Here is a 20,620-nt window from a genome sequence, read left to right on the forward strand (position 1 = left end):
GTATTGAAATCTAAAACGTCAAGACCTCCTTGTTATTGGGTATTAGTGAGAATATCTTTCAGTAGATTGTGAGGCTTGTTCCTCCAAATAAAATGATAAAGAATCTTATCTAAATCCTTTACAATTCTAGGGGATAATTCAAGTGATAACGAGACATAAACCGATCGGGATAACCCTTCAGCTTTGGACAATAAAACCCGACCATATAACGAAATATCTCTCAGCAACCTTTCAACAATGGGGTTAATGTTTAAGTCACTCCTTTGTTTTTCATCCTTGCCTATAACAATTCCAAGATAAGTAACCTTATCTTAAATTGCGATATCATATACTTCCTGTAAAACACAATCTAAGACTGACTTATTGGTATTCATTTTCAAAACCCGAAACTAAGGAAAGGTCTTCAATACAGGAGTGTGTTTTTTCAGACTCTGCAACATGCACTGCAGGCGTCACACTAAACAAGGAAGGAACGGGTTCATTCATGGACGGAACCGGAAACCTGGCATTTCCTGGTTGAGGAAGAAGATTCGACTTTTGGGAGTCGTTGACAGTAGAGCTATCTTCTTCAGTCTCATCCTCCTTCGCATATCTAGCCAAGGTATTTCGCTAACTACAGTGACGTTCAAATTGATGAAAGAAACAATATATTTTGTTTTATACCGACATAGCCAGCCACAGTAAATAACGTTAGCTAGCTTAGCAAGCTTTTTTTTTTTAGCTTGTTCTACAGCCACGTATTAGCTAAAGTTATGTCAATCAGCGAATGATGCAACGAATGATGTCTACTAGCTGGTTATCAAGATCAATGATGTGCTGAATAAAATGGGGTTAATTATATTAAGAAATGACACGGCTGGTTAGCTTTCTTTAGACCTAGCTAGGTCATTACACGTGTTTCCGTGGAAAGTCTACATATTAGCTAGTTCGCTAGGCATGACACGTTAGATTGTATCTGACTGTCGGTGACATAGTAGATGACAGGTGGCTAACAGACTGACGTTTTTAGCTTCACGAGTTTGTTTACAAACCCATCCTTGACCCTATAGGACCGTTGCCCTATATAAATAGGACTTGTATCCCATTATATAGGACAACCCCAACCCTATAGAATGACTTAACATTATGTTACACACTTTACCTGCAGGCTTTTTTTTTTGTGGGGGGGGGCACTTAATCTAAAGTTATATAAACCTTGGCTTTTCTATAAGGTAATGTCTGAACCAGTGAAGGCCAGCTCCGGCACAAGGGACCCGAGGGACCACAGTCACCACTCAGTAGACGGTCGTCCATTCTCTCACCATTCTGCTGCATCTGATGGCCATACAGTCACTTCCTTGGATGGCCACCACGCACTCTCACATCATTCAGACACAGGTGGTGCCAATGGGCATACGCACTCAGATCTTCCATTTGACGGCCATATACACACGTATATTCCAGACATGGACGAGGACAGGTAAGTGTTATCACTGTTTGTCACAGAGAGGGTCGATGGGAGACCACTACAACCCATTGAGTTTCTGTGGTTCCTCGTGCTCTTTATCTATTTGGCTTCGAACGACTCCACAGGATTCCCTCCCTGTGGACATATTGTTTTACTAGGCCTGTTTCATGGCACATCCTGTCTTCTCCCACCTCCTTACTAATGGGTTAATGTACTACCTCTCTGTAATACAGGATCTACATGGACTATAACGCCACCACCCCACTGGAGCCACAGGTGATCCAGGCTGTTACTGAAGCCCTGCACGAGGCCTGGGGAAACCCCAGTAGTACCTACACACCAGGTGAGGGGTTGGTACCAGGTGAGGGGTTGGCACGAGGCCTGGGGAAACCCCAGTAGTACCTACACATCAGGTGAGGGGTTGGCACGAGGCCTGGGGAAACCCCAGTAGTACCTACACACCAGGTGAGGGGTTGGTACCGGGTGAGGGGTTGGCACCAGGTGAGGGGTTGGTACCGGGTGAGGGGTTGGTACCGGGTGAGGGGTTGGTACCGGGTGAGGGGTTGGTACCGGGTGAGGGGTTGGTACCAGGTGAGGGGTTGGCACCAACCTTGGAAGTATGTTTTTTTAATGTTCTTATGTTTTTTTAATGTTGTTAATGTTTTGTCCATTTTGTCACCCCCCCTGCTGATTTTTATTAACGTCTTTAGCTGTGTGTGTGTGTGTGTTTGAATTTAGTCGTCTCTTCCTTGTTCCAGGAGTGAAAGCAAAGAAAATCATTACCCAGGCGAGAGAGAATGTGGCTCGAATGGTGGGGGGGAAAGCAGATGACATCATCTTCACCTCTGGTGGGACTGAGGTAGACTGAAAGTCTCCTTCTACTGTACATGAACACAACATGACATCTGGCTTATTGTCTGGCTCAACACAACACAATGTGATTGGCGCGCGCTCCATCAGCGATGTAACCTACCGTTGGAAAGCTCTCGGCTTTAAGTGCCAGCGATCTTTACTTTCCTCCGTTCTCTTCAGGCCAATAACCTGGTGTTCCACAGTGCCCTGAGGGCCTACAGAGAGAGCTGCGGGACAGCAGAGCAGAGAGGGGAGAGACTTCGCCACGAGAACAGCGGAACCTCAGCCTGGCCTCGACCTCATATCCTCGTCTCTAACGTAGAGCATGACTCTGTCAGACTGACCGTTGAACACCTGCTGAAGGACGCCACGGCAGGTAGGGTTTAACACTGTTCTGGATTTATATTTATTTACTGTATGCTAAATTATGACGAGGATGATGATCAATCATATATATATTGTTTTATTAACGTATAACACTTAAGTTGAAGGAGAACTTTAGTCACTCAAGTACTGTACGTACATAAATCATTATACTGTAATAAGGATCGTTTGTATTTAACTGATAAATACACCAAATGTTGTCAATGACTTGACATAGACCTGTCTGGGTTGTTGTCTTAGACGTGACGTCAGTGGCGGTTTCCAAGGTGACGGGGAGGGTGGAGGTGGAGGATGTGTTGGCTGCTGTCCGCCCCTCCACCTGTCTCATCTCTATCATGATGGCTAACAACGAGACAGGAGTCCTAATGGTGAGGGACACACACACACACACCCTCACTCGGACGGGCAGCATGGCCTCGTTTTTCACACTTAAATGGTCCTAACACACACACCCACACCCACTCGGACGGACAGACGGACGGGCAGCATGGCCTCGTTCTTCACACTTAAATGGTCCTAACACACACACACACACACACCCACTCGGACGGACAGACGGACGGGCAGCATGGCCTCGTTTTTCACACTTAAATTGTCCTAACACACACACACACACACACACCCACTCGGACGGACAGACGGACGGACGGGCAGCATGGCCTCGTTTTTCACACTTAAATGGTCCTAACACACACACACACACACACTTGTCCACAGATCCTAAATATTAACCCAAGTCATAGTAGTAGATGTGAGTTTCTCTTTCAAACAATTCCCTGGTCTTGTACACAGTTAATATCTAACATTCGCCAAAGCAAGCTACTGATAGTGCGACCCCAGTAACAGTAAATATGAAGATGAACAATGATCAGGCCTACTGTACATTTTACTGTAGAAACTATTGTTGAAAACGAGTCGAGGTTGGAACTGTTGCTGTTAAAATAGAATAATAATTGTTATTCTGAACTGGAATAATAAACTGATTGAAGCAAGATGCTTTTTGAGGTGAACCCACTCACACAGTTCTGGGTTGTTCATCTACAACAGGAAGTGGTCTCCTGTCTGACTGAGAACCCCCTCACACAGTTCTGGGTTGTTCCATCTACAACAGGAAGTGGTCTCCTGTCTGACTGAGAACCCCCTCACAGTTCTGGGTTGGTTCATCTACAACAGGAAGTGGTCTCCTGTCTGACTGAGTACCCCCTCACACAGTTCTGGGTTGTTCCATCTACAACAGGAAGTGGTCTCCTGTCTGAATGAGAACCCCCTCACACAGTTCTGGGTTGTTCCATCTACAACAGGAAGTGGTCTCCTGTCTGACTGAGAACCCCCTCACACAGTTCTGGGTTGTTCCATCTACAACAGGAAGTGGTTTCCTGTCTGACTGAGAAAGTAGTAGATGTTCTGGTCTAGTTTGGTAACACATACCTATACGAGTCAGGGTTCTCAAACTCTGGCATACTTTAAAACAACAAGTACAGAAATGGACGCAATGCTGAGCATCACCTCTGGGTTGCAGTGTCCAAAACTGAGCCCAGAATAGACATGGACAGAATAGACCTCTCATCATGTGACCAGAAATGTGATGTGACCAATCCAGTTTATTCTCGTTCGAAAAAAAAAAGTATTGTATTTTTTAAACAGCATCACTTCCAACCTAGACTTTCTTTCTACAGTAAGATGTACAGTAAGAGGTACATACAGGAGGCTTTATCGTTGTTCATCTGTACTGTTTCTTACGGTGTCACTATCAAAACGGCAGTCTGTCTGTTCTGTTATTCATCTGTGTGATGTGATCAATCCGTTTATTCCAGTTCAGAATAAAAATGATTTATTGTATTTTAACAGCACCAGTTCCAACCTAGACAGATACGTAAGAGTGATTTTTATTCGGGGGAAATAAACATGAATAGATATTTATATTCATATTTATTTTCATTATTTGTTTTTGTCTATATTGCATTTGTTTTAGGCATAAAGGGCATATTTTCCTAAGCTTGCGTCCCAAGAAAAACACAGAATTTCTAATTGGGGTCCCATGCTGAAAATGTTTAAGAACCTCTGCAATAAGGGATCATAGATTTCACCTGGATTGACCTGGTCTGTTATGGAAAGAGCAGGTGTTCCTAATGTTTTTAACACTTAGTGTATATTACTAACATACACTATATATTTATTTATATATATATATATACATTTGTATGTGGACATCAATTAAAATGAGTGGATTCAGCTAATTCAGCCACACCTGTTGCTGACAGGTGTATAAAGTCAAGCACACAGCCATGCAATCCTAATAGACTATCAACGTGGTACTGTCATAGGATGCCACCTTTCCAACAAGTCAGTTCATAACATTTCTGGCCTGTTAGAGCTTCCCCCGGTCAACTGTGAGTGCAGTTATTGTGAAGTACAAAACGTCTAGGAGCAACAACGGCTCAGTCGTGAAGTGGTAGGCCACACGAGCTCACAGAACCACTGAAGTGCATAAATGGTCTGTCCACGGTTGCAGCACTCACTACCAAGTTACAAACTACATCTGGAAGCAACGTCAGCACAGGAACTGTTAATCGGGAGCTTCATGAAATGGGTTTCCATGGCCGAGCAGCTGCACACAAGCCTAAGATCACCATGCGCAATGCCAAGCGTCAGCTGGAGTGGTGTAAAGCTCACCGTTATTGGACTCTGGAGCAGTGGAAACGCGTTCTCTGGAGTGATGAATCACACTTCACCATCTGGCAGTCCAACGGATGAATCTGGGTTTGGCGGATGCCAGAAGAACGCTACCTGCCCCAATGCATAGTACCAACTGTAAAGTTTGGTGGAGGAGGAATAATGATGTGGAGCTGTTTTTCATGGTTGAGGCTAGGCCCCTTAGTTCCAGTGAAGGGAAACGTTAACACTACAGCATACACTGATATTGTAGACAATTCTGTCAGTTCTGTCTTCCCCAAACTGTGAGGCAACAGTTTGGGGAAGGCCCTTTCCTGTTTCAGCATGACAGTGCCCCCGTGCATAAAGTGATGTCCATACATCGATGGTTTGTCGAGATTGATGTGGAAGAACTTGACTGGCCTGCACAGAGCCCTGACCTCAACCCCTTTGGGATGAATTAGAACTCAGACTGCGAGCCAGGCCTAATCGCCCAACATCAGTGCCCGCCCTCACTAATGTTCTTGTGGCTGAATGGAAGCAAATCCCTGCAGCAATGTTCCAACATCCAGTGGGAAGCTTTCCGAGAAGTGGAGACTGTTCTAGCAACAAAATGGAGACCAATTCCGTATTCATGCTTTTGGAATTAGATGTTGGATGAGCAGGTGTCTACATACATAACCAAAAGTATCTTAATCACATATATTACTAACAGAATTATTACTTGACTACCTTGTGTGTTTTTCCTGACAGCCAATCAGAGAGCTCTGTCAGAGGGTCAGCTTTGTCAACAGACAGCGTCAACATAGAATCCTCCTGCACACTGACGCGGCCCAGGCCATAGGCAAGGTGCGGGTTGACGCCCGTGACCTGGGAGTGGATTACCTCACCATTGTAGGACACAAGGTCAGGGGTCAGGACTCTTCTGGACTTTAGGCAAATCTGAAATGTGTTTCCTTGATTCCTCGTGTGTTTCTTAAAGCGTATTGGAGGAGAGGGGAGAAACCTAAGATCTTTTACATCCAAATGCATTTTGAGAAGGAGTCAAGATGCGAGGAAGCAAGGAAATACAATTTAGAATCACCCGTGGATACTGTGATTATCTTCTATTGCATTCTGGGAAGATGAGTTCTTATGTTGAGTTCTGAGAAGTTTCCTATTCCGTCACTCAGTTCTATGCACCGAGGATAGGAGCGTTGTATGTGAACGGCCCAGGAACAACCACACCCCTCTACCCCATGTTGTTTGGAGGGGGACAGGAGAGGAACTTCAGACCAGGGTATCGTTCAAGTAATTATGTCTAATTATGTCTTCCTCAATGGCAACCCTGTTCCCTATGTAGTGCACTACTTTTGATTAGAGCCTATAAGGCCCTGGTCAGAACTAGTGCACTCACTATATAGGGAATAGGGTGCCGTTGATACTCAATTACTTGCCACACTGAAATATTTTGACCATTTTTAAATAGCTATTATGTATGTATAGTACCTGTCAACAGTCTGGAGGCACCTACTCATTCAAGGGTTTTTCTTTATTTTTTACTAGTTTCTATATTGTAGAATAATTGTGAAGACGTCAAAGGTATGAAATAACACATATGGAATCCTCTAGTAACCAATAAAGTGTTAAACAAATTAAATTCGATTCTTCAAAGTAGCCACCTTTAGCCTTGATGACAGCTTTGCACACTCTTGGCATTCTCTCAACCAGCTTCATGAGGTAGTCACCTGGAATGCATTGCAATTAACAGGTGTGCCTTGTTAAAAGTTAATTTTTGGAATTTCTTTCCTTCTTAATGCTTTTGAGCCAATCAGTTGTGTTGTAGGGGTGGTATACAGAAGATAGTCCTATTTGGTATAAGACCAAGTCCATATTATGGCAAGAACAGCTCAAACAAGCAAATAGAAACGACAGTCCAGCATTACTTTAAGACATGAAGGTCAGTAAATGCTGAACATTTTTAAAAAGTGCAGTCGCAAAAATCATCAAGCGCTGTGACGAAACTGGCTCTCATGAGGACCACCACAGGAAAGGAAGACCCAGAGTTACCTCGGCTGCAGAGGAAAAGTTCATTAGAGTTCGGTTTCTCTAGGTTTCTTCCTCGGTTCTGGCCTTTCTAGGGAGTTCTTCCTAGCCACCGTGCTTCTACACCCACATTGCTTGCTGTTTGGGGTTTAGGCTGGGTTTGTGACATTAGCTGATGTAAGAAAGGCTTTATAAATACATTTGATTGAGTTACCAGCCTCAGAAATTGCAGCCAAAATAAATGCTTTACAGAGTTCATGTAACACACACATCAAAACTTCAACTGCTCAGAGGAGACTGCGTGAATCAAGCCTTCATGGTCGAATTGCTACAAAGAAACCACTACCAAAGGACACCAAAAAGAAGAAGAGACTTGCTTGGGACAAGAAACTTGAGCAATGGACATTAGACCAGTATAAATCTGTCCTTTGTTCTGATGAGTCTAAATGTGAGATTTTTGGGGTCTTTGTGAGATGAAGAGTAGATGAACGGATGATCTCCATGTGTATTTCCCACCGTGAAGCATGGAGGAGGAGGGGTGGGGGTTCTTTGCTGGTGACACTGTCGGTGATTTACTTAGAATGCAAGGCACACTTAACCAGCATGGCTGCCACAGCATTCTGCAGCGATACGCCATCCCATCTGGTTTGCGCTTAGTGGGACTATCATTTGTTTTTCAATTGGACAATGACCCAAAACACATCCAGGCTGTGTAAGGGATATTTGACCAAAAAGGAGAGTGATGGAGTTGCTGCATCAGATGACCTGGCCTCCACAATCACCCGACCTCAACCCAATTGAGATGGTTTGGGATGAGTTGGACCACAGAGTGAAGGAAAAGCAGCCAACAAGTGCTCAGCATATGTGGGAATTCCTTCAAGACTGTTGGAAAACCTTTCCAGGTGAAGCTGGTTGAGAGAATGCCATGAGTGTCTCAAGCTGTCATCAAAGCAAAGGTTGGCTACAATGAAGAATCTAACATCTAAAATATATTTTGATTATTTTGGTTACTACATGATTCCATATCTGTTAAGTAGTTTTGATGTCTTCACTATTATTCTACAATGTAGAAAATAGTACAAATAAAGAAAACCCCATGAATGAGTAGGTGTTTTAACTTTTGACTGGTCCTGTATTAAAACACCCTCTGAAGTTATAATGAACAACAGATGAAGATGTAATAAAGGAAAAGCACTGTATTTTCATGTTTGTTTTGTTTTAGCACTGAGAACACACCAATGATCGCTGGCCTTGGAAAGGTACAGTCTTGAATCATTACAGTATTAATTAGCCCATTTGTGTAACAAAACGTTATGACCCTTACCGTGTATATTTAGCTAAAACTGGTGGCCAAATACAGTGGCTTGCGAAAGTATTCACCCCCCTTGGCACTATTTTGTTGCTTTACGATCTGGAATTAAAATTGACTTTTGGATTGTATCATTTGATTTTCACAACACGCCTACCATTTTGAAGGTGCAAAATATGTTTTATTGTGAAACAAACAAGAAATAAGACAAAAAAAGGAAAAGTTGAGCGAGCATAACTATTCACCCCCCCAAGTCAATACTTTGTTGAGCCACCTTTTGCAGCAATTACAGCTGACAGTCTCTTGGGGTATGTCTCTATAAGCTTGGCACATCTAAGCCACTGGGATTTCTGCCCCCATTCTTCAATGCAAAACTGCTCCAGCTCCTTCAAGTTGGATGGGTTCCTTCAGTGTACAGCAATCTGTTGCTTTAGCAGTATGCTTAGGGTCATTGTCCTGCTGGAAGGTGAACCTACATCCCAGTCTCAAATCTCTGAAGACAAACAGGTTTCCATCAATTTCCCTGTATTTAGCGCCATCCATCATTCTTTCAATTCTGACCAGTTTCCCAGTCCCTGCCGATGAAAAACATCCCCGCAGCATGATGCTGCCACCACCATGCTTCACTGTGAGGATGGTATTCTCGGGGTGATGAGAGAGCTGTTGAGTTTGTGCCAGACATAGTGTTTACCTTGATGGCCAAAAAGCTCACTTTTAGTCTCATCTGACCAGAGTACCTTCTTCCATATGTTTGGCGTGTCTCCCACATGCCTTTTGGCGAACACCAAACATGTTTGCTTTTTTTCTGGCCACTCTTCCGTAAAGCCCAGCTCTGTGGAGTGTACAGCTTAAAGTGGTCCTATGAACAGATACTCTAATCTCCGCTGTGTAGCTTTGCAGCTCCTTCAGGTTTATCTTTGGTCTCTTTGTTGCCTCTCTGATTATTGCCCTCCTTGCCTGGTCCGTGAGTTTTGGTGGGCGGCACTCTCTTGACAGGTTTGTTGTGGTGCCATATTCTTTCCATTTTTTTAATAATGGATTTAATGGTGCTCTGTGGGATGGTCAAAGTTTTGAATTTTTTTTTTTTAATAACCCAACCCTGATCTGTACTTCTCCACAACTTTGTCCCTGACCCTGTTTTAGAGAGCTCCTTGGTCTTCATGGTGCCGCTTGCTTGGTGGTGCCCCTTGCTTAGTGGTGTTGCAGACTCTGGGGCCTTTCAGAACAGGTGTATATATATATACTGAGATCATGTGACAGATCATGTGACACTTAGATTGCACACAGGTGGACTTTATTTAACTAATTACGTGACTTCTGAAGGTGACTGTTTGCACCAGATGTTATTTAGGGGCTTCATAGCAGAGGGGGTGAATACATTTGCATGCAACACTTTACAGTTTTCATTTTTTGGGACTATTTTGTGTATGTTCATTATATGAAATCCAAATAAAAATCAATTTAAATTACACGTTTTAACGCAACAAAAAATTGAAAAAACGCCAAGGGGGATGAATACTTTTGCAAGGCACTGTATTGTCAATGGGAACATTTACTGTATATAAGTATTGTTAAAGCAACCCATATTCATGGGGTCTATATGACGTGATGACGCAGAGCCTGTAGCTGAACTGAAGAGTTGTCTCTACTAGGCAGCAGAGAAGGTGAACTAACTAGTTGTCTCTCTACTAGGCAGCAGAGCAGGTGAACTAACTAGTTGTCTCTCTACTAGGCAGCAGAGCAGGTGAACTAACTAGTTGTCTCTCTACTAGGCAGCAGAGCAGGTGAACTAACTAGTTGTCTCTCTACTAGGCAGCAGAGCAGGTGAACTAACTTATTGTCTGTACTAGGCAGCAGAGCAGGTGAACTAACTTATTATCTGTACTAGGCAGCAGCGCCTGGTGAACTAACTTATTGTCTGTACTAGGCAGCAGAGCAGGTGAACTAACTAGTTGTCTCTCTACTAGGCAGCAGAGCAGGTGAACTAACTAGTTGTCTGTACTAGGCAGCAGAGCAGGTGAACTAACTTATTGTCTGTACTAGGCAGCAGCGCCTGGTGAACTAACTTATTGTCTGTACTAGGCAGCAGAGCAGGTGAACTAACTTATTGTCTCTCTACTAGGCAGCAGAGCAGGTGAACTAACTTATTGTCTGTACTAGGCAGCAGAGCAGGTGAACTAACTAGTTGTCTCTCTACTAGGCAGCAGAGCAGGTGAACTAACTAGTTGTCTCTCTACTAGGCAGCAGAGCAGGTGAACTAACTTATTGTCTGTACTAGGCAGCAGAGCAGGTGAACTAACTTATTGTCTGTACTAGACAGCAGAGCAGGTGAACTAACTAGTTGTCTCTACTAGGCAGCAGAGCAGGTGAACTAACTTATTGTCTGTACTAGGCAGCAGAGCAGCTGAACTAATTTATTGTCTGTACTAGGCAGCAGAGCAGGTGAACTAACTTATTGTCTCTCTACTAGGCAGCAGAGCAGGTGAACTAACTTATTGTCTGTACTAGGCAGCAGAGCTGGTGAACTAACTAGTTGTCTGTCTACTAGGCAGCAGAGCAGGTGAACTAACTAGTTGTCTCTACTAGGCAGCAGAGCAGGTGAACTAACTAGGTGTCTCTCTACTAGGCAGCAGAGCTGGTGAACTAACTAGTTGTCTCTACTAGGCAGCATATCAGGTGAACTAACTAGTTGTCTGTCTACTAGGCAGCAGAGCAGGTGAACTAACTAGTTGTCTGTCTACTAGGCAGCAGAGCAGGTGAACTAACTAGTTGTCTCTCTACTATGCAGCAGAGCAGGTGAACTAACTAGTTGTCTCTCTACTAGGCAGCAGTGCAGGTGAACTAACTTATTGTCTGTACTAGACAGCAGAGCAGGTGAACTAACTAGTTGTCTCTACTAGGCAGCAGAGCAGGTGAACTAACTTATTGTCTGTACTAGGCAGCAGAGCAGCTGAACTAATTTATTGTCTGTACTAGGCAGCAGAGCAGGTGAACTAAGTAGGTGTCTCTACTAGGCAGCAGAGCAGGTGAACTAACTAGTTGTCTCTACTAGGCAGCAGAGCATGTGAACTAACTTATTGTCTCTACTAGGCAGCCGAGCAGCTGAACTATCGTATTGTCTGTACTAGGCAGCAGAGCAGGTGAACTAACTAGTTTTCTCTCTATTAGGCAGCAGAGCAGCTGAACTAACTTATTGTCTGTACTAGGCAGCAGAGCAGGTGAACTAAGTAGGTGTCTCTCTACTAGGCAGCAGAGCAGGTGAACTAACTAGGTGTCTCTCTACTAGGCAGCAGAGCTGGTGAACTAACTAGTTGTCTCTCTACTAGACAGCAGAGCAGGTGAACTAACTAGTTGTCTCTCTACTAGGCAGCAGAGCAGGTGAACTAACTAGTTGTCTCTCTACTAGGCAGCAAAGCAGGTGAACTAACTAGTTGTCTCTACTAGGCAGCAGAGCAGCTGAACTAACTTATTGTCTGTACTAGGCAGCAGAGCAGGTGAACTAACTAGTTGTCTCTCTACTAGGCAGCAGAGCAGGTGAACTAACTTATTGTCTGTACTAGGCAGCAAAGCAGCTGAACTAACTTATTGTCTGTACTAGGCAGCAGAGCAGGTGAACTAACTAGTTGTCTCTACTAGGCAGCAGAGCAGGTGAACTAACTTATTGTCTGTACTAGGCAGCAGAGCAGCTGAACTAATTTATTGTCTGTACTAGGCAGCAGAGCAGGTGAACTAAGTAGGTGTCTCTACTAGACAGCAGAGCAGGTGAACTAACTAGTTGTCTCTACTAGGCAGCAGAGCATGTGAACTAACTTATTGTCTCTACTAGGCAGCCGAGCAGCTGAACTATCGTATTGTCTGTACTAGGCAGCAGAGCAGGTGAACTAACTAGTTTTCTCTCTATTAGGCAGCAGAGCAGCTGAACTAACTTATTGTCTGTACTAGGCAGCAGAGCAGGTGAACTAAGTAGGTGTCTCTCTACTAGGCAGCAGAGCAGGTGAACTAACTAGGTGTCTCTCTACTAGGCAGCAGAGCTGGTGAACTAACTAGTTGTCTCTCTACTAGACAGCAGAGCAGGTGAACTAACTAGTTGTCTCTCTACTAGGCAGCAGAGCAGGTGAACTAACTAGTTGTCTCTCTACTAGGCAGCAAAGCAGGTGAACTAACTAGTTGTCTCTCTACTAGACAGCAGAGCAGGTGAACTAACTAGTTGTCTCTCTACTAGGCAGCAGAGCAGGTGAACTAACTAGTTGTCTCTCTACTAGGCAGCAAAGCAGGTGAACTAACTAGTTGTCTCTACTAGGCAGCAGAGCAGCTGAACTAACTTATTGTCTGTACTAGGCAGCAGAGCAGGTGAACTAACTAGTTGTCTCTCTACTAGGCAGCAGAGCAGGTGAACTAACTTATTGTCTGTACTAGGCAGCAAAGCAGCTGAACTAACTTATTGTCTGTACTAGGCAGCAGAGCAGGTGAACTAACTAGTTTTCTCTCTACTAGGCAGCAGAGCAGCTGAACTAACTTATTGTCTGTACTAGGCAGCAGAGCAGGTGAACTAAGTAGGTGTCTCTCTACTAGGCAGCAGAGCAGGTGAACTAACTAGTTTTCTCTCTACTAGGCAGCAGAGCTGGTGAACTAACTAGTTGTCTCTCTACTAGACAGCAGAGCAGGTGAACTAACTTATTGTCTCTACTAGGCAGCAGAGCAGCTGAACTAACTTATTGTCTGTACTAGACAGCAGAGCAGGTGAACTAACTTATTGTCTCTACTAGGCAGCAGAGCTGGTGAACTCTAACCTGACTGAGTATGAAACTCATATGCTGGATACAAGGGACTACCTGGAGGAACAACTCGAGGTACAATAACAGAACGTTAGTCTACGGACGGACGGATTAGCAGACTATCACAAGCATCAATGTATTTTTTTGTTGGATTTCAGAATGTATTTATAGCCTGTGTTGACACAGTGACACTGTTTTTGGATATTTGTTCAGTCGTTTCAATGTAGAACCAACATTTTTTTTTGTTTTGTTTTCCTTTTAGATTGTTGCCATGTTTTCCTTTGAATGTACTGTGTCGTGAGTGAAGAAGTCAATGTACAAGTATCGTACATATCCAATAGCTATAACTATTCTGTGTCCAACAAGTGTTTGCTGTTGTGTGTTGCCAAGGCGATCTTTGGGAGAGAGAGGATCCATTTCAACAGTCATTTCCCTGACTCTGAGACCCTCCCCAATACCTGTAATGTGTCTATTCTGGGTGCTGGACTACAGGGTGAGTAACAATGTGCTAGTGAGCTGCGCAGTATTTCTGTTACACACTTCAGCCACTCAATAACAGCCAATGAAACTACATTGGCCAATTATTACATATTTACCAGTGGACGATCACATCTGTGTGGATGTGGACATCTGAATTGATCTGTAGAGTCATACCTACGTCTGGCCCCCCCCCCCCCCCCCCCCCGTTCTCTACCCTTCCTGCTCTGGGATTTGTCTCCGTCACTCTGCCACTCTGTACAACAGCCGTTCTTTAAGTATGGGTCGGGTTGTGGAAATGTAACTATCCCCCAGGTCGTAGTCCCTCCTCCTCTCTCCTGTAACTATCCCCCAGGTCGTAGTCCCTCCTCCTCTCTCCTGTAACTATCCCCCAGGTCGTAGTCCCTCCTCCTCTCCCCTGTAACTATCCCCCAGGTCGTAGTCCCTCCTCCTCTCTCCTGTAACTATCCACCAGGTCGTAGTCCCTCCTCCTCTCTCCTGTAACTATCCCCCAGGTCGTAGTCCCTCCTCCTCCCTCCCCTGTAACTATTCCCCAGGTCGTAGTCCCTCCTCTCCCCTGTAACTATTCCCCAGGTCGTAGTCCCTCCTCCTCTCTCCTGTAACTATCCCCCAGGTCGTAGTCCCTCCTCTCTCCTGTAACTATCCCCCAGGTCGTAGTCCCTCCTCCTCCTCTCCCCTGTAACTATCCCCCAGGTCGTAGTCCCTCCTCCTCTCCCCTGTAACTATCCCCCAGGTCGTAGTCCCTCCTCCTCTCTCCTGTAACTATCCCCCAGGTCGTAGTCCCTCCTCCTCTCTCCTGTAACTATCCCCCAGGTCGTAGTCCCTCCTCCTCTCTCCTGTAACTATCCCCCAGGTCGTAGTCCCTCCTCCTCTCTCCTGTAACTATCCCCCAGGTCGTAGTCCCTCCTCCTCTCCCCTGTAACTATCCCCCAGGTTGTAGTCCCTCCTCCTCTCTCCTGTAACTATCCCCCAGGTCGTAGTCCCTCCTCCTCTCTCCTGTAACTATCCCCCAGGTCGTAGTCCCTCCTCCTCCTCTCTCCTGTAACTATCCCCCAGGTCGTAGTCCCTCCTCCTCTCTCCTGTAACTATCCCCCAGGTCGTAGTCCTCCTCCTCTCTCCTGTAACTATCCCCCAGGTCGTAGTCCCTCCTCCTCTCTCCTGTAACTATCCCCAGGTCGTAGTCCCTCCTCTCCCCTGTAACTGTCCCCCAGGTCGTAGTCCCTCCTCCTCTCTCCTGTAACTATCCCCCAGGTCGTAGTCCCTCCTCCTCTCTCTTGTAACTATCCCCCAGGTCGTAGTCCCTCCTCCTCTCTCCTGTAACTATCCCCCAGGTCGTAGTCCCTCCTCCTCTCTCCTGTAACTATCCCCCAGGTCGTAGTCCCTCCTCCTCTCTCCTGTAACTATCCCCCAGGTCGTAGTCCCTCCTCCTCCTCTCTCCTGTAACTATCCCCCAGGTCGTAGTCCCTCCTCCTCTCTCCTGTAACTATCCCCCAGGTCGTAGTCCCTCCTCCTCTCTCTCCTGTAACTATCCCCCAGGTCGTAGTCCCTCCACCTCTCTCCTGTAACTATCCCCCAGGTCGTAGTCCCTCCTCCTCTCTCTCCTGTAACTATCCCCCAGGTCGTAGTCCCTCCTCCTCTCTCTCCTGTAACTATCCCCCAGGTCGTAGTCCCTCCTCCTCTCTCTCCTGTAACAATCCCCCAGGTCGTAGTCCCTCCTCCTCTCTCCTGTAACTATCCCCCAGGTCGTAGTCCCTCCTCTCCCCTGTAACTGTCCCCCAGGTCGTAGTCCCTCCTCCTCTCTCTCCTGTAACTATCCCCCAGGTCGTAGTCCCTCCTCCTCTCTCTCCTGTAACTATCCCCCAGGTCGTAGTCCCTCCTCCTCTCTCTCCTGTAACTATCCCCCAGGTCGTAGTCCCTCCTCCTCCTCCTCTCTCCTGTAACTATCCCCCAGGTCGTAGTCCCTCCTCCTCTCTCCTGTAACTATCCCCAGGTCGTAGTCCCTCCTCTCTCCTGTAACTATTCCCCAGGTCGTAGTCCCTCCTCCTCTCTCCTGTAACTATCCCCCAGGTCGTAGTCCCTCCTCCTCTCTCCTGTAACTATTCCCCAGGTCGTAGTCCCTCCTCCTCTCTCCTGTAACTATCCCCTAGGTCGTAGTCCCTCCTCCTCTCCCCCTGTAACTATCCCCCAGGTCGTAGTCCCTCCTCCTCTCTCCCCTGTAACTATCCCCCAGGTCGTAGTCCCTCCTCCTCTCTCCTGTAACTATCCCCCAGGTCGTAGTCCCTCCTCTCCCCTGTAACTATTCCCCAGGTTGTAGTCCCTCCTCTCCCCTGTAACTATTCCCCAGGTCGTAGTCCCTCCTCCTCTCCCCTGTAACTATCCCCCAGGTCGTAGTCCCTCCTCCTCTCTCCTGTAACTATCCCCCAGGTCGTAGTCCCTCCTCCTCCTCTCTCCTGTAACTATCCCCCAGGTCGTAGTCCCTCCTCCTCTCTCCTGTAACTATCCCCCAGGTCGTAGTCCCTCCTCCTCTCTCCTGTAACTATCCCCCAGGTCGTAGTCCCTCCTCTCCCCTGTAACTGTCCCCCAGGTCGTAGTCCCTCCTCCTCTCTCCTGTAACTATCCCCCAGGTCGTAGTCCCTCCTCCTCCTCCTCTCTCCTGTAACTATCCCCCAGGTCGTAGTCCCTCCTCCTCTCTCCTGTAACTATTCCCCAGGTCGTAGTCCCTCCTCCTCTCTCCTGTAACTATCCCCCAGGTCGTAGTCCCTCCTCCTCTCTCCTGTAACTATTCCCCAGGTCGTAGTCCCTCCTCCTCTCTCCTGTAACTATCCCCCAGGTCGTAGTCCCTCCTCCTCTCCCCCCTGTAACTATCCCCCAGGTCGTAGTCCCTCCTCCTCTCTCCCCTGTAACTATCCCCCAGGTCGTAGTCCCTCCTCCTCTCTCCTGTAACTATCCCCCAGGTCGTAGTCCCTCCTCTCCCCTGTAACTATTCCCCAGGTTGTAGTCCCTCCTCTCCCCTGTAACTATTCCCCAGGTTGTAGTCCCTCCTCTCCCCTGTAACTATCCCCCAGGTTGTAGTCCCTCCTCCCCCTGTAACTATCCCCCAGGTCGTAGTCCCTCCTCCTCTCTCCTGTAACTATCCCCCAGGTCGTAGTCCCTCCTCCTCTCTCCTGTAACTATCCCCCAGGTCGTAGTCCCTCCTCCTCCTCTCTCCTGTAACTATCCCCCAGGTCGTAGTCCCTCCTCCTCTCTCCTGTAACTATCCCCCAGGTCGTAGTCCCTCCTCCTCTCTCCTGTAACTATCCCCCAGGTCGTAGTCCCTCCTCCTCTCCCCTGTAACTATTCCCCAGGTCGTAGTCCCTCCTCCTCTCTCCTGTAACTATCCCCCAGGTCGTAGTCCCTCCTCTCCCCTGTAACTATCCCCCAGGTCGTAGTCCCTCCTCCTCTCTCCTGTAACTATCCCCCAGGTCGTAGTCCCTCCACCTCCTCTCTCCTGTAACTATCCCCCAGGTCGTAGTCCCTCCTCCTCCTCTCTCCTGTAACTATCCCCCAGGTCGTAGTCCCTCCTCCTCTCTCCTGTAACTATCCCCCAGGTCGTAGTCCCTCCTCCTCTCTCCCCTGTAACTATCCACCAGGTCGTAGTCCCTCCTCCTCTCTCCCCTGTAACTATCCACCAGGTCGTAGTCCCTCCTCCTCTCTCCTGTAACTATCCCCCAGGTCGTAGTCCCTCTTCCTCTCTCCCCTGTAACTATCCACCAGGTCGTAGTCCCTCCTCCTCTCTCCCCTGTAACTATCCACCAGGTCGTAGTCCCTCCTCCTCTCTCCCCTGTAACTATCCACCAGGTCGTAGTCCCTCCTCCTCTCTCCTGTAACTATCCCCCAGGTCGTAGTCCCTCTTCCTCTCTCCTGTAACTATCCCCCAGGTCGTAGTCCCTCCTCCTCTCTCCTGTAACTATCCCCCAGGTCGTAGTCCCTCCTCCTCTCTCCTGTAACTATCCCCCAGGTCGTAGTCCCTCCTCTCCCCTGTAACTATTCCCCAGGTTGTAGTCCCTCCTCCTCCTCTCTCCTTAACTATCCCCCAGGTCGTAGTCCCTCCTCCTCCTCTCTCCTGTAACTATCCCCCAGGTCGTAGTCCCTCCTCCTCTCTCCCCTGTAACTATCCCCCAGGTCGTAGTCCCTCCTCCTCTCTCCCCTGTAACTATCCCCCAGGTCGTAGTCCCTCCTCCTCTCCCCTGTAACTATCCCCCAGGTCGTAGTCCCTCCTCCTCTCTCCTGTAACTATCCCCCAGGTCGTAGTCCCTCCTCCTCTCTCCTGTAACTATCCCCCAGGTCGTAGTCCCTCCTCCTCTCTCCTGTAACTATCCCCCAGGTCGTAGTCCCTCTTCCTCTCTCCTGTAACTATCCCCCAGGTCGTAGTCCCTCCTCCTCTCTCCTGTAATTATCCCCCAGGTCGTAGTCCCTCCTCCTCCTCTCTCCTGTAACTATCCCCCAGGTCGTAGTCCCTCCTCCTCCTCTCTCCTGTAACTATCCCCCAGGTCGTAGTCCCTCCTCCTCTCTCCTGTAACTATCCCCCAGGTCGTAGTCCCTCCTCCTCTCTCCTGTAACTATCCCCCAGGTCGTAGTCCCTCCTCCTCTCTCCTGTAACTATCCCCCAGGTCGTAGTCCCTCCTCCTCTCTCCTGTAACTATCCCCCAGGTCGTAGTCCCTCCTCCTCTCTCCTGTAACTATCTCCCAGGTCGTAGTCCCTCCTCCTCTCTCCTGTAACTATCCCCCAGGTCGTAGTCCCTCCTCCTCTCTCCTGTAACTATCCCCCAGGTCGTAGTCCCTCTTCCTCTCTCCTGTAACTATCCCCCAGGTCGTAGTCCCTCCTCCTCTCTCCTGTAATTATCCCCCAGGTCGTAGTCCGTCCTCCTCCTCTCTCCTGTAACTATCCCCCAGGTCGTAGTCCCTCTTCCTCTCCCCTGTAACTATTCCCCAGGTCGTTGTCCCTCCACCTCTCTCCTGTAACTATCCCCCAGGTCGTAGTCCCTCCTCCTCTCTCTCCTGTAACTATCCCCCAGGTCGTAGTCCCTCCTCCTCTCTCTCCTGTAACTATCCCCCAGGTCGTAGTCCCTCCACCTCTCTCCTGTAACTATCCCCCAGGTCGTAGTCCCTCCTCCTCTCTCTCCTGTAACTATCCCCCAGGTCGTAGTCCCTCCTCCTCTCTCTCCTGTAACTATCCCCCAGGTCGTAGTCCCTCCTCCTCTCTCTCCTGTAACAATCCCCCAGGTCGTAGTCCCTCCTCCTCTCTCCTGTAACTATCCCCCAGGTCGTAGTCCCTCCTCCTCTCTCTCCTGTAACTATCCCCCAGGTCGTAGTCCCTCCTCCTCTCTCTCCTGTAACTATCCCCCAGGTCGTAGTCCCTCCTCCTCTCTCCTGTAACTATCCCCCAGGTCGTAGTCCCTCCTCCTCTCTCTCCTGTAACTATCCCCCAGGTCGTAGTCCCTCCTCCTCTCTCTCCTGTAACTATCCCCCAGGTCGTAGTCCCTCCTCCTCTCTCTCCTGTAACTATCCCCCAGGTCGTAGTCCCTCCTCCTCTCTCTCCTGTAACTATTCCCCAGGTCGTAGTCCCTCTTCCTCTCTCCTGTAACTATCCCCCAGGTCGTAGTCCCTCCTCCTCTCTCTCCTGTAACTATCCCCCAGGTCGTAGTCCCTCCTCCTCTCTCTCCTGTAACTATCCCCCAGGTCGTAGTCCCTCCTCCTCCTCTCTCCTGTAACTATCCCCCAGGTCGCAGTCCCTCCTCCTCCTCTCCTGTAACTATTCCCCAGGTCGTAGTCCCTCCTCCTCTCTCCTGTAACTATCCCCCAGGTCGTAGTCCCTCCTCCTCCTCTCTCCTGTAACTATTCCCCAGGTTGTAGTCCCTCCTCCTCCTCTCTCCTGTAACTATCCCCCAGGTCGTAGTCCCTCCTCCTCCTCTCTCCTGTAACTATCCCCCAGGTCGTAGTCCCTCCTCCTCCTCTCTCCTGTAACTATCCCCCAGGTCGTAGTCCCTCCTCCTCCTCTCTCCTGTAACTATCCCCCAGGTCGTAGTCCCTCCTCCTCCTCTCTCCTGTAACTATCCCCCAGGTCGTAGTCCCTCCTCCTCCTCTCTCCTGTAACTATCCCCCAGGTCGTAGTCCCTCCTCCTCCTCTCTCCTGTAACTATCCCCCAGGTCGTAGTCCCTCCTCCTCCTCTCTCCTGTAACTATCCCCCAGGTCGTAGTCCCTCCTCCTCCTCTCTCCTGTAACTATCCCCCAGGTCGTAGTCCCTCCTCCTCTCTCTCCTGTAACTATTCTCCAGGTCGTAGTCCCTCCTCCTCTCTCCCCTGTAACTATTCCCCAGGTCGTAGTCCCTCCTCCTCCTCTCCCCTGTAACTGAGAATGTGTTCTTTGTCAAAACGAGCTTTCATGAGCTTGGGTCCCAGGAAAACAGTGAATTTCTCATTTAGGTCCCAGGCAGAAAAAGGTTAAGAAACCCTGCTGTGCAGTATCTCTAACCGTACATCGCCGCGAGGTCACAACCTACGTTGCTGTGGCTATTTATAAACTACGGTGGCTGTTAATGATTCATGTCTCTTCTGTCCCCTGTACTGTTGGGAGGAAGGTATTCATGTCTCCTCTGTCCCCTGTACTGTAGGGAGGAAGGTATTCATGTCTCTTATTGT

General features: G+C 48.0%; 1 protein-coding gene across 1 annotated transcript in view; it reads left to right on the forward strand.

Moving 5' to 3' along the window:
- The first annotated feature begins 484 nt into the window (after positions 1 to 484).
- The window catches only part of scly (selenocysteine lyase), a 26,524-nt gene continuing 6,388 nt past the window's right edge, over positions 485 to 20,620 (forward strand). Inside the window, exons 1-11 of the mRNA XM_064936188.1 lie at positions 485 to 601; positions 1,212 to 1,459; positions 1,681 to 1,790; positions 2,206 to 2,306; positions 2,480 to 2,675; positions 2,924 to 3,051; positions 6,089 to 6,241; positions 6,508 to 6,614; positions 8,583 to 8,619; positions 13,436 to 13,519; positions 13,835 to 13,937. Of these exons, the coding sequence (XP_064792260.1) occupies positions 1,215 to 1,459; positions 1,681 to 1,790; positions 2,206 to 2,306; positions 2,480 to 2,675; positions 2,924 to 3,051; positions 6,089 to 6,241; positions 6,508 to 6,614; positions 8,583 to 8,619; positions 13,436 to 13,519; positions 13,835 to 13,937 (1,264 nt within the window). The 5' untranslated portion in view covers positions 485 to 601; positions 1,212 to 1,214. The remainder of the gene's footprint in view (positions 602 to 1,211; positions 1,460 to 1,680; positions 1,791 to 2,205; positions 2,307 to 2,479; positions 2,676 to 2,923; positions 3,052 to 6,088; positions 6,242 to 6,507; positions 6,615 to 8,582; positions 8,620 to 13,435; positions 13,520 to 13,834; positions 13,938 to 20,620) is intronic.

Source organism: Oncorhynchus masou, chromosome 24 (assembly GCF_036934945.1).
Source record: "Oncorhynchus masou masou isolate Uvic2021 chromosome 24, UVic_Omas_1.1, whole genome shotgun sequence".
NCBI lineage: Eukaryota > Metazoa > Chordata > Actinopteri > Salmoniformes > Salmonidae > Oncorhynchus > Oncorhynchus masou.